The sequence below is a fragment of the Canis lupus genome, chromosome 6 (assembly GCF_048164855.1).
Source record: "Canis lupus baileyi chromosome 6, mCanLup2.hap1, whole genome shotgun sequence".
Classification (NCBI taxonomy): domain Eukaryota; kingdom Metazoa; phylum Chordata; class Mammalia; order Carnivora; family Canidae; genus Canis; species Canis lupus.
This window is the reverse complement of record NC_132843.1, coordinates 13,873,390-13,886,208: the sequence shown is the minus strand read 5'-3', so window position 1 is coordinate 13,886,208 and position 12,819 is coordinate 13,873,390. Positions and strand designations below refer to the sequence as shown.

At 44.7% G+C, this 12,819-nt stretch overlaps 1 protein-coding gene across 1 annotated transcript in view; it reads right to left on the bottom strand.

The window, feature by feature from the left end:
• ENOSF1 (enolase superfamily member 1) overlaps positions 1–12,819 on the bottom strand; it is a 29,099-nt gene that overhangs the window by 9,487 nt on the left and 6,793 nt on the right. The window contains exons 3-10 of the mRNA XM_072828965.1: positions 9,680–9,795; positions 7,866–7,952; positions 7,486–7,512; positions 5,536–5,608; positions 5,381–5,419; positions 4,924–5,006; positions 3,876–3,910; positions 579–666 (exon numbers count right to left, since the gene is read on the bottom strand). Coding sequence (XP_072685066.1) covers positions 579–666; positions 3,876–3,910; positions 4,924–5,006; positions 5,381–5,419; positions 5,536–5,608; positions 7,486–7,512; positions 7,866–7,952; positions 9,680–9,795 — 548 coding nt within the window. The remainder of the gene's footprint in view (positions 1–578; positions 667–3,875; positions 3,911–4,923; positions 5,007–5,380; positions 5,420–5,535; positions 5,609–7,485; positions 7,513–7,865; positions 7,953–9,679; positions 9,796–12,819) is intronic.

The following is a 12,819-nucleotide window of genomic DNA, read 5'->3' as shown; positions in this document are numbered from 1 at the left end:
ATCCTAACTCAATGACTTAACTTTTATTTTTGTTAACTTATGAAATACACCTCCAAAAACTTCACAAAAACATTTCATTGTAACTTCATAAAAATATTTTGCATGGAATAAGAAACATCTTATAAAAATATGTACTCAGGAATGCGTGATCCTTACATTTATCTCAGCAAAAGTTTGGCATTTCTTCAACCTTGGCTCCCCGAGAGCAGCCTACGTGATGAACCAGGCAGGACATATTTGTTAAGGGAAATTAAATAATGACATACCAGGACACCAAGGGGGGTCCTGTTTGCTCAGGTGTATCCGTGCTAGCAAGAAGGAACAGTCCCTAACCCAGATCTTACTTAAGGAGTTCTGCAGAACGGAAAAATTTAAAACTATCAGCTCCCTCAGTTGCTTTTTGTTGTTGTTGTTTAAAGAGCTGGCCCACTGCAAGACCACAAAGATATGCTTCCTCTCACATTCAGCTTAAAATTCCCAATGTGCTTTACTCCTTGCTTGAAATAAGCTCTATTCTGGCCCAGGACACAGGCTTCATGCGAAGCTGCTCTTTCTCCATGGGAGGGGAGGACATTTACCAACGTCTTTTCAGGTCCAATCATGTTCCGGATGAGGCGGCACCTACGGACGTCATCCTGGAGATCAGCACCCACTTTTACCTTAAACCTAGAAAATAAATGTGGTTTGGTAGTAGGGTCTGTCCCCTGATGTGGCAAAGACATGCGGGTTCTCTGCAGAAGCGGCTGCCTCTGCTGGTAACTCACAGGTCATGTCTTTTTTTTTTTTTTTTTTTTAAAGATTTTATTATTTATTTATGAGAGACAGAGAGAGCGAGCGAGGGAGGCACAGACAGGGAGAAGCAGGCTCCATGCAGGGAGCTGGATATGGGACTCGATCCCAGGACCCCAGGATCACGCCCTGGGCCAAAGGCAGGCGCTAAACCACTGAGCCACCCGGGCTGCCCAAGGTCATGTCTTCTAATAACCTCTTGCCCTCCTCCCACTGGTCTCAGACAAGCCACTGGAAAATGACCCTGTTGCTGCACGGGGGCAACAAGGCTAAATCACCGCTGACCCGAAGTCGAGGGACCAGGAGAGCAGCCAGATCTCTACCCACACTGAGTTTTTGCTGCGGGCGGCCCAGCGGTGAGGAACAAGAAGCCACGTCCAGAGCTAAGGCGAAGAGGGAGGCCGGGCAGAGGAGCCGGCCCGTCACATCCTGAATGTCTGCTTTTCTCTTTTTTTTTAAGATTTTATTTATTTATCCATGAGAGACACAGAGAGAGGCAGAGACACAGGCAGAGGGAGACGCAGGCCCCACGCGGGGAGCCGGATGTGGGCCCCGAGTCCGGGCCCCAGGATCACGCCCCGGGCTGAAGGCGGCCGCCGACCCTGAGCCCCGGGCGCCACCACCTGCTGAAGGTCAAGAGTCCGATGAACCCCCTCCCTCCACCCGCGCAGCTCCCGGCGGGGCTCCCTCCTTCCTCCACCCAGCGAGAGGTGGGCCTCGGTGCGGCCAGGGCCGGAGGCTGGGCACTCGCGTGACCTGGTCCCAGAATGAGACGCCGCAGAGGCCTCCTGTGCCTCATCAGAGCTGGCCACTTACAGGGAGCCCCCTTCATCTGTTTTGATGCCCAAATACTCTCCAGAGCCGGGCCTCTGCTCCCTAGGACCTCAGGCCTCGGGTCCGTCGTCAGGAGAGAGCGTGGCTCCACCGCAGGGGAGGCCAGCCTCCTGTCCCTCACTCAGGGATTGCTTTGCTCGATGCCCACAGAAACCGTGCTCATTGCACACACTCTGGCATCTGCTGCTTCTCTCCCCCACTCAGCGCTAACGCACTAAACACGCCGCGTCCCTCCCACATGGGAGCTTCGGTTTCCAGATGCCCGGCTTCTGTGCCAGGAGGCCTCCACCCTCACTCCTCAGCCTTCTGTGACTCACCGGCAACAGCTGTTCCCACCTTTCCTGGGCACATGGAGAGCAGGAAGGGACAGACTCTGACTGAGCACCTGTTATAAATCCCAGATATCGCAACTTTGAGGAGAATCATGAGTTAGCGTTATTCCCATTTTATGGAGAAAGAAAACGAGGTTTGCAGAGGTTGAGCACGTTGCCCATGATCATACAGCAACTACTTGCAGGGGAAGAAGGGAAAAGCCAAGAGGCTGATTCCAAATCCATCACATCCCAAGCCTCTTTCCACTGCTTCATGTTGCCCTCTTCAAATTCTCGCTCCCCAGCTCTTTATTTAGTGGAGAAGTCAACAAGAATTCAGTGCCTCCCAAACTTGAACATCCACACAAAACACCCTTTAACATGGGATCTTGTTAAAAATGCAAATTCCTGAGCAGCAGGTCTGAGAAGAGGCTGCAGGGTGTGCATTTCTGATCAGCTCCCAGGAAATGCTGATGCTCCTGTTTCACAGGCCACACTTGAAGCGGCAGCAGGAGGTTGGAGGCCAGGCCGAGGGTCCTGCAGAGAGCCCGGTGAACTACCACAGGCAGGACATAGACTTTTTTGTTTTTTTAATTTATGCCACTGAGAGGGATTTATTCTTCCATGAAATAAAACTATAGCACTCTGAACTATTTAGAGCTGCAATTCCATCCAACATTTATGTTAAGATTTTTCTCTTTACTCAAAAACAAGACTCCAAGAAAAAAAAACTCAGGGGAAAATATTGAAAGCCCTCCAAAATAATTAATTTTGTTTACTTCTGGAAATAAAGGCAGATGTTACCACTTTACACTGACAGGTGCCACACCATGGGCTCATCCACACAGGCTTCTCCTTATACAACTCATACTGCACTTAAAATGATTTGACACCAAGAGGCTCATGGGGACCACCACATCACGAGATGATGGTCCCTCTGTGTCCTGCACTGTGGTAGGTTTGGGGGCCAATGACAATCACCATTTATCTAGAGGAAGACCCTTGGATGTCCAGGGGTCCATATTCACACAGGAGAGAGACAGGAGAGAAGAGCCAACAGTTGGTCTAGAGAGAACAGCATGGGGAGGACAGCCACTCGAGGAGAAGAGGAGGCACCTGGAGACTCCACAGAAAACTGGAACCAGTGACTGGAAGTTCTATGGAAGGGAAAGGTTTTAACACACTGTGTTTTTTCTTTCTTCTTTCTTTCTTTCTTTCTTTCTTTCTTTCTTTCTTTCTTTCTTTCTTTCTTTCTTTCTTTCTTTCTTCTTTCTTTCTTTCTTCTTTCTTTTTCTTTCTCTTCTTTCTTTCTTTCTTTCTTTCTTTCTTTCTTTCTTTCTTTCTTTCTTCTTTCTTTCTTTCTTTCTTTCAAGATTTTTTTAAAATTTATTTATTCATGAGAGACACAGAGAGAGAGGCAGAGACACAGGCAGAGGGAGAAGCAGGCTCCACGCAGGTAGCCTGATGTGGGACTCAATCTGGGGTCTCTAGGACCAGGCCCTGGGCTGAAGGCGGCGCTAAACCGCTGAGCCACCCGGGCTGCCCCACTGTGCTCTTTCTAATGCACGGAGCCCTCAGATGATGCAAAAGCACCTTACAAGTTAGGCTTGCTGCCTCTGCAGATTTTCAAGTGGAAGCTGAACCAATGCTTATTACTGACAGTAAAGAATGGATTTCTATGCTAGACTGATGCTTGAAAGTGACAATCTTCAAGGTCTGTTTCAGATCTGATGTTCTAGGATTCTAAATAGGATTCACATCTCATCTTTGGAGAAAGAGACTGGCCTACGCTGAAACCTCTGCCATGTGTCCCTACGTGTCAGCCTGTTCCTGGATGAATCCCTGGCCTCCTTGCTGCCTTTTGTTCCTGGCTCCTCTCCACTGCTAGCCTGTCATGTGGTCGATGGGAGAGTGAAATGCATCATCACACAAACAAGTTACCTGGTCCAGCCGGCCTTCAGTGCCTCTGTGCAGAGCTGTGGGGAAAGGAGCAGAGCCACCATCACACACCAGAAAGCTCTCTTTGGTCTTGTTTTTTTTTTTTTTTTATGATTTTATTTATTTATTCATGAGCGACACAGAGATAGGCAGAGACATAGGCAGAGGGAGGAGGCTCCCTGCTGGGAGCCCGATGTGGGACTCCATCCCAGGACCCTGGGATCATGACCTGAGCCAAAGGCAGACACTCAGCCACTGAGCCACCTGGGTGCCCCAACTCTCTTGGGTCTAATGAGTACCCCACTTGTCTCTGATCTGGTTTCACGAACACTATGGCTGCAGCATGAACCAGATGAGCAACCAGGCATTGGTGAATTAAGAACCCAAATAGCTTAGCCAACGGAGCATAACTCTTTGTACTTGTAGGATGACATTCTTTCCTCATCTCTATGGGAACAATTTCTTTAATTGTTTAATTAAAATTAATTTCTTTAATTTAATTTAATAGAAGAGAAATGGAGCATTTATATCCCCTTCCTTAAAGCTAGGATATTCTGCAGCATCCATAGAACTTACTGGATGTAAGAGAAACAAACAGAAACCAGTCTTTCTCTCAGCTGTGAGTACAGCATGATGGGAAAGAGTCATAAATCAATCACACGCTGACCGCAGTGTGTGTGCCAGCCACTGGGCTGCGAGTATCACAAAACTCACAGCATTATTCTGAATCCCCCAAACCACCCACAAGATACGTATTATTTCCCCATTTCAGTGAGGAGACCGAGGCTCAGCATGGCTCAATGAACACTGCCCAATGTTACACTGCTGCCTCTGCCTGGAAATCAAATCCCAGGCTGTCACCTTCCAGAACCCGAGGTGGGACCTACTAGGTCACAGAGTCCCATACCTGCAATGTGAATGGCTTTACTTTGCTCCAGTATAAGTACTTTTGGAATAAGGCCTTGGATCCATAATGATTTACAAAGGCTAACAAGAAAATTTCAGAAAGTCAGGAATATCTTTGTCTCCAAAACCAGGTTTGAATGCCCACCTGCTTCAGCGTGTCATCCGAGTACCCCAGCCAGGCACACGATGTGGTGTAGGCAGGGTAGCCGTGCATCAGCATTTGCCCTTCTGTGGGAACACAGTGCTTGTCAACATTGTGTGCTTTCCAGGGACCTTCAGAATCACAACTGCCTTTAGGTAAGCTGCTGCCCCCAGAGAATCCAGCCTCCTTCTGGTCCCACCTTTCCAGGGTACCCAGCCCCAAGCCCAGCCTCTGGCCACATTCACGACCATGCAAATACCAAGGATGTCAAACTAGCCCAGGTCTTCCTATTTTGTCACATCTGGGAAGCTTCTTCATCCAGACGCAACCCTTTGTCAGAAGACCTGGCTGCTGGGCCCGGGGCATTGGGGAAGACAGTGTGAACGAACCCCAAGTGGACATAGACGCTCAAAAGGACAATGAGAGCAGAAACAATGAAGGAAATTTCCTCACCACCCACCTCTCTCTTTTTTGCCAACCTGACCTTTCTGTAGTATTTCTGGAAAAAAATAAGAAGTGTCATCACTTTTTTAGAAAACAAAGTGTGCTACTATGTTGTTTGTACATTGGCGTGTACCAGATAACTTTCAGTTCCATCATTTGAGTATGACTCACCATAGGCTTCCTCCTCGGTCAGGACATCTGTGATGTATCTGAAATCGATGCAGGATAACAGCGTCCTGGGGTCCTGGCAGCGCGATGGCAGAGGGGAAAGGCCCAGAACAATTCACAAGCAGCTTATGATTTAAGGATGGGTTTACCTTTTCTGGGAAAGGGCCTTCACAATTTGCATTAAATTGTTTGGTTCTGTCATTCCTTGGTGTAAAGCCCTTCAGAAGGTCAGTGCCACCTTTCCAAGACGTCCTCAGGCCCTCGTGCTGTAACCCCCCCCACCCCCGCTGCCCCGTCCCTTCCCTCTCCTGACACCTAGGCTCTGGTCACCCTAACTAAGCTGACTGCTGGAGGACGGACCCGGCAGGAGGCAGGCACCCATGGCCCTCCGTGCATCACTGCTCCACACTCCGGGGTTGACCATGATCCGGGAGCAGCTCAGCAGGAGAGGCAAGAAGGCTGGCTGGTCTCAGAGCCAGGCCCTCCAGGGTCAACCCCGTGCCCACCGCTTATTAGCAGCCTGACTGTGGGCCATTTCCTCTGTTACATTGGGACAATTCACCGACAGGAACAGAATGGATTCAACATGAGCAGCTCAGCACACGGCCTGGCCCCGGCCCATCAACGGCTGGCTGTTCTCACCCCACCTCTTCTTGCCCCTCGTCCATCGGTCTGGCCAGGCTGGCAGGGCTGACGTCCTCAGCTGGCCTCTGGCTGAGACCTCTCCTCATCCCAACCTAATGGTTGGGAAGCAACCGGTCGCTTCACTCCCACTCAGGTTTTACTGTCACCAGTAATACTCCACTGGTCTATTAAAAATTGTGAAAGCTTTTTCAGTGCTGAGATTCTAACTCTTTCAAGACAACTGGCCCCTACTGAAACGAAATAGGATCCAAAAGAATGAAGGCACAGGCATCTCTCTAGAGGCCCGCAAATCATTCAGTTTTGGAAGCTGCCTCTTACACACCTCTGAAAGGCTGACCTTGAGCCTAAAGATAACTCACGTCCTTCCCCTTTGGATGGGGCCCCCATGCCACCTGCATCCACGTCAGATGTTGTGACATCCTCCTGTTTTTACTTGCTCCGAGAGAAGAAGCGATGTTTGTCTACCTACAGTCTGCAAGACCATGGTGGCCTTTTGTGTTTCCTTAGTAGGATGCCAGATAATAACAGGGTCTTCATCTGTTGACTACCAGAATTTTAGCAACCACACAAGACATCACCCTGAGGCAGCTGATGCTCAAAGAAGTTAAGTGACATACCCAAGGTCAACCCGCCAGCAAGTGGTGGAGCCCAGATTCAAAGCCAGGTCTGCCTAGGTCTGAACTTGCCTAGACTTTTTTCCTCTTCAGATGCCAGGTGCTCCACCAGGCCAGAAACATGCCAAGAATAAAGGAAACATTGAGGTGCATATCTTTAGCATTTGGCTCCTTCCCTTCCGGAATCAGACAGTGGAGACTACAACAGTCTGATCTGTCACTTTCTTTTAAATTCAAAGTGACCAGATGATATCTTAATATAACAATTACATTATGTTATATTATTACATGTTAATAATAACCTCTTGCTTTTCAGGAAGCACTTTTATCAGTCGGTCTTCAAACAAATTCTTTAAGGTTCTCGGAGAAGTAAGTAATGACTATCCCCTTTTCATAGTCAGGAAACAGAGGCTCAGGGAATTTGCACTATGCGTGAAAACTCCACAGAGTAGGAGGCAGGACCTAAACTCTGCTTCCCTTGGACCACTGTGGTGAGCACAGTCAGCTGTTACTTCAAATATCAGAAAACAAATATTAGAATTTACTGGGTTTTTGCTTGATTATCATGACAGTGATCTAAAGACAATCCTGAATATATTTACTGATTATCAAAAGGCAAGTAATCTATGAAATCCATCTCCTTTACAACATTATTATAATTATTTAACATTATAATGTTAAAGAATTTACTTACCATGTCAACAAGCAACTTCCACAGAGGCTTGGAAAAAAAAAAAAAAGAATTTTAAAATGTGTGTAAAGTACTCATTTTTTTCCTGAAAGTAAATACAACCTCCTATTTCAAACACCTGCCCCTGGCCCACCTGCATGCCAGGGTCTCCAATGCTGCCTCCTAACCCATTTCTTTCTTAGCCCTTTATATATAACCTACTCCTATAGTTTCCTAACTACTGCCAAGGAGAAAAAGAATCAAACACTTCTCTATATTTCTTTTGGAGGCCTGCTGTGTATGTCCTTTGTCTTCAGACGGCTGCTCACAGAGGAAGTGTTTATCCCTCTGCCACGTGTTGGATTATTCCACAGAGCCCCACAAGTGCTCCTTTGATGAGTTACCTTTCCCTCCTGCTTGGCCCACAGGTCCCACACAGCGTTGAGAATGGCTGCGGTAGCCAGATGCACAACACCTTTCTCAGGACCGATCTGGTTAGGAAGCAAAACACACCAGAACTTCTTAGAAATGAAAGAGGTATTTAGGTCTCCCAGCCAGGGACACATTTCAAGAATTAGAAGGCATCAATAAAACCTCATGTAGAGGTTAAGCTTTTTTTTTTTTTTTTTTTTAATAGTTTCTAACCTATAGAAAAGTTGCAAGAACAGCACAAAAAGCTCTTGTGTATTCCCCCCATATGTGCATATGTATATACACATATACATACATATACATACACACATATATAAATAGAATATATATAATATAAAATAAAATTTATTTTACTGAACCATTTAATTTGCAGATATACATGCCTTTTGGACCCTAAATACTTCTGGGTGTAGGCCCTAAAAACCAAAACATCCTCTCACATAACCATAATAGTACAATGATCAAATCTGGGGAAGATAACAATGATAGAATACTGTTGCTTAAAAGACAGTTCATAATCAAATTCTGCCAAATGTCTCAATAATGTACTTTATTAACATATTGTGTTCGGTTGTCCTCTTTAGTCTCTTTTTATGTGGAACAATTTTTATTTTTTAAAAAATGCTGTTGACATTTTTAAAGCACACAGGCTGGTTGACTTTTAACAGTGTCTCAATTTGGGTTGATCTGGGGTTCCTTCATGATTGGGATTCGGGTCATACTTTTTGGCACAAATTCTCAGTAGGCAATAATATTTTGTTTTTTAGGGCTGTTATCTTTCAGCACTAAAATAAGTCAGTGTCCACTGGGCTGCTCTATTGGAGATTACCATTTTCCCTTTCTATGTAAGGAGATTAATACTGTCCCCAAATGTGGGCATCCACTGGTGATTCTTGCCTTGATCAATTATGGCTACAATATTTGCAATACAGTGATTGTCTAACATTATCCTTCCTTTTATAGTAAGTTTGTATTCTAAGGACAAGCTTTTCCTGGTTGCTTAAGACCTAAATGAACTCATGGATTCTTATGTTATTCAATGAGTTACAAGCCATTACTAACGTATTTATGTTGATTCTTGAATTGTCCCAGATTTGGCCTGTGGGAGCTTCTTCAAGGGAATGCCTTTATAAGCAAGTTCAACTTGCTTTGCAGAAAGTTCAAAATAAAATCCAAGGCAATATGGCAAGTGTCTTCCCTTGTGCCTCTCTCCATGCATGGACAAGAGACTGAGCAAAGGTAGCAAAAGATAGAGCTGATGTCAGGGGACAAAGGCAAGGTCCCAGGTATTGGACTGAGCTTACTGTGATACAATCCTTTCCTCTAGAGCCTCACTTTTTTCATGCCTTAAACTTAGGGCTCAAAATATAGACCTATACATGTAAAAGTGCCCTGGTCACCATCTTCTTAACTTTATTCTTATGTTTCTGGATTTAATAACTTCCTCCCCCAACTCCAGGACTATCCACATTATCTCTCCTCTAGAAAGGATGCCCGATCAGTACTTTATCTTCTAGAGGGTCTAGAACACTTCTTCCATTCAAGCAGTAGAGTGGAGAGGAGGTCCGTAAGGCTCTCAGGATCCAAATATGTCCAGATTCAAGTCTTACAGAAAGGAATCAATTAGCTCAAAACACTGTCTAAATGGTTGAAGCCCTAATTTATCTCAATACCATAGTTTACCTTAAAATTGTAAGCCTGTTTCTGTTTTTACATTTGGTGCAAAGGACATCTTAGATCTTAGTAACATTACTTATAGAAGCATTTGATAAAATAGGCCCCTTACCCATCTGAGCTGCCCATCACTTGTGAGCTGCCTGTAGAAGCCTCTGAAGTCGCCAACAATGTCGCTGAGGTCCTTGTTAAGCACATGGTGGGCGAGGGCATTCACAGCACAGACAACTATTAAATAAAGATTCGATTCTTGTGTATGTTTTGGTATGAAGTCAAATTAAGACATGAAAACACCACAAACTAATGTGGGCATTTTATGAAAGAAACTTTAAACACAAAAGGTACGTGTTTTTAGAAACTGCCCCAGGGCACCCCCGTGGTTTAGCGGTTTAGCACCACCTTCAGCCCAGGGTGTGATCCTGGAGTCCCGGGATTGAGTCCTGCGTTGGGCTCCTTGTATGGAGCCTGCTTCTCCTTCTGCCTGTGTCTCTGCCTCTCTCTCTCTCTCTGTGGGTGTGTCTCTCATGAATAAATAAATAAAATCTTTTAAAAACTAAAAATTAAAAAAATAAAAACTGCCCCAAATACATCTTCTGTGTTTGTCATAAGTAATATCACATGTAGAAGAGCTATTAATCCATGTGCTGAGCTTCATTTCTGAGTAGAGCTAACACATTTTGTATGTTTGCCAGGTGAAAAACAGAGCCATAGATACTAAGGTTTAAATCATATTCCCAATCTATTTTCTTGTTCACTTTGTGAAGTGTCTGTACAGTCAGTTTCAAAACCGAACCTTGCTAGTTCATTGTTCCTAAGGAATAAAAAGATTCTGACTTACCACCAAAAAAGGAAGTACCTTCTAATTATTGTCAAGTATAGAAAATATCTTGAATTCATAATATAATACGCTATTTTTTAAAAGATTTTATTTATTTATTCATGAGAGACACAGAGAGAGAGAGGCAGACACAGGCAGAGGGAGAAACAGGCTCCATGCAGGAAGCTTGACTTGGGACTCCATCCTGGGTGTCCAGGGTCAGGCCCTGGGCCGAAGGCGACACTAAACCGCTGAGCCACCCGGGCTACCCTATAACACACTATTAAAGATGAATTTGCAATAAGCATAATACATGTAAAATGTTAAAGTACATAAAAATACTTTTCTTAAATATTACATTTCTTCTTATTGACATGATATACTATGTTTTTATGAAGTAATTTGAAGGTTACATTTAATTTGGTTCAGCATGACAACTGATTTTTTTTTTTTTTTGGTATTTTACTTAAAAAGGATTTATTGTGTTATTTTAGATGAAGAATAAGTAGCAAATTGAATGGGAAACAGCCTTCTACCATTTAGTCATTCTAGAAAACACTTAGTCTATGCATAAATGGCCAAAATAATCGAATCAAGTCATCTACTTAGCCCCAAAGCATTTAATCTGTTATAAATTTTTTGAATAAACTTGTTGCTTGGTGTTGCCATTTCTGTAATATAACTCAGATCATTTCATAGGACAGATGTAGAGGTGCAATTTTAACTATCTGCTAGATCCTAGGGAAAAGACTTTCGAACTATTAGAAACACGCTCTCAGGACATGTCTTGCCTCTATGTGGAACAGCACTCAGATGATTGCACACTTGATCTCAAAAGTAGCATTAGGGCTGGACCAACTATTCTGTGTTCTCTAGGGCTTTTGTTTTTTTCTTTTTCTTTCTTTTTTTTTAAGATTTATTTATTTATTTATTCATGATAGACAGAGAGAGAGAGAGAGAGAGGCAGAGACAGGCAGAGGGAAAAGCAGGCTCCATGCTGGGAGCCAGAGGAGGATTTGATCCCGGGACTCCAGGATCACGCCCTGGGCCAAAGGCAGGTGCCAAACCACTGAGCCACCCAGGGATTCCCCTCTAGGGCTTTTGTTAATGGGATATAGAATCATTCCAGTTCAGACATGCATTCCCTAGAACTGTGAGAGGAGAGAATCCTCCTCATGCCCAAATGGCTGGTGCTCTTGGATTAAAGACCTCTGAAGAGTCTGTCAGCCACTCACAGAGAGCTACACCACTATCGAGATAAAACCTCCATCTCATTGATGAGATGGCTGCTAGAAATCACTGATGAAACACCCCTCCAGTTGGCCCCACAAATGCAAATGCATTTAACACAAATTGAGGATGATGTCCTCTTTTACAGCTTCTAAGAGATGCAGCACTAATATATTCATCTCTAGTATGCAGATGGTACTTGCTCAAAAGGAGGGTACTGCAAGAAGTTAACTAGAATTTGGTGCATTCGACAGAAATTTGGGTTGGTCGTGGTCATCCAATGGACGGGACAGTCTACTTCAGGTGTGCTTTGCTGCCATGGGTGGGAAATTCATCTGGAAAAAACTAGGCATTGAAGGCAGTATCTTGCTGACCAACTCCTTGGGACCCGCTGGCACAGGAGGAACAAGTCAGTAAAGCCTGTGGATGACCATGGTGGTCTGAGCCCAAGGGCTGCTGTGAACCCTTATAGCTGCCTTTTTTTTTTTTTTTAATCTCTTTAGAAATTCTTCTTTCTTCATCTTTTTTCCCTCTGTTTTAGAAGAACAGGGCAAAAAAAACAAAAAAAACAAAAAAACAGGGCAGCTTGGGTGGCTCAGCAGTCTAGCGCCGCCTTCAGCCCAGGGTCTGATCCTGGAGACCCAGGATCGAGTCTCACGTTGGGCTCCCTGCATGGAGCCTGCTTCTCCCTCTGTCTCTCTCTGTCTCTCTCTGTTTCTCATGAATAAATAAATAAAATTTTAAAAAAACTATATTGTTTTATTCTATACATTAAAAAAATAACTGTAACCCTCCCTCCCTCTCACTCACACATACTAGAACTGCCTTCACAGTAATGAGGAAACCAGTCTTTTTTACTTTTCTTTTTTTCGATCATAAAAGAATAAACAGGTAAGTAAGCTTGATGGAGGCACAGAACTGTGATGAGCTAAGGGAATTTTTTTTCAACTTGAGTGCAAATGCCGTGTAACACATGCAGATGGTGAGAGACTGTGGTAAATCACCTGAAATATGTAGCAAGGTCAAGGTCAAAATGGGTTCTATCAGTTTGTGGTCTGCAAAAGGGGGAGGCCAACGACATCACCGCAAAAGAGCCGTGTGTTAAAGGCCCAGAGAGCTGGATATGCACTAATTCCTGGCCACGATGTCCATCAGGACAGCTGGGAGGGGACGGGGTCGGAGGAGGGAGAGGTCAGCGAAGACCC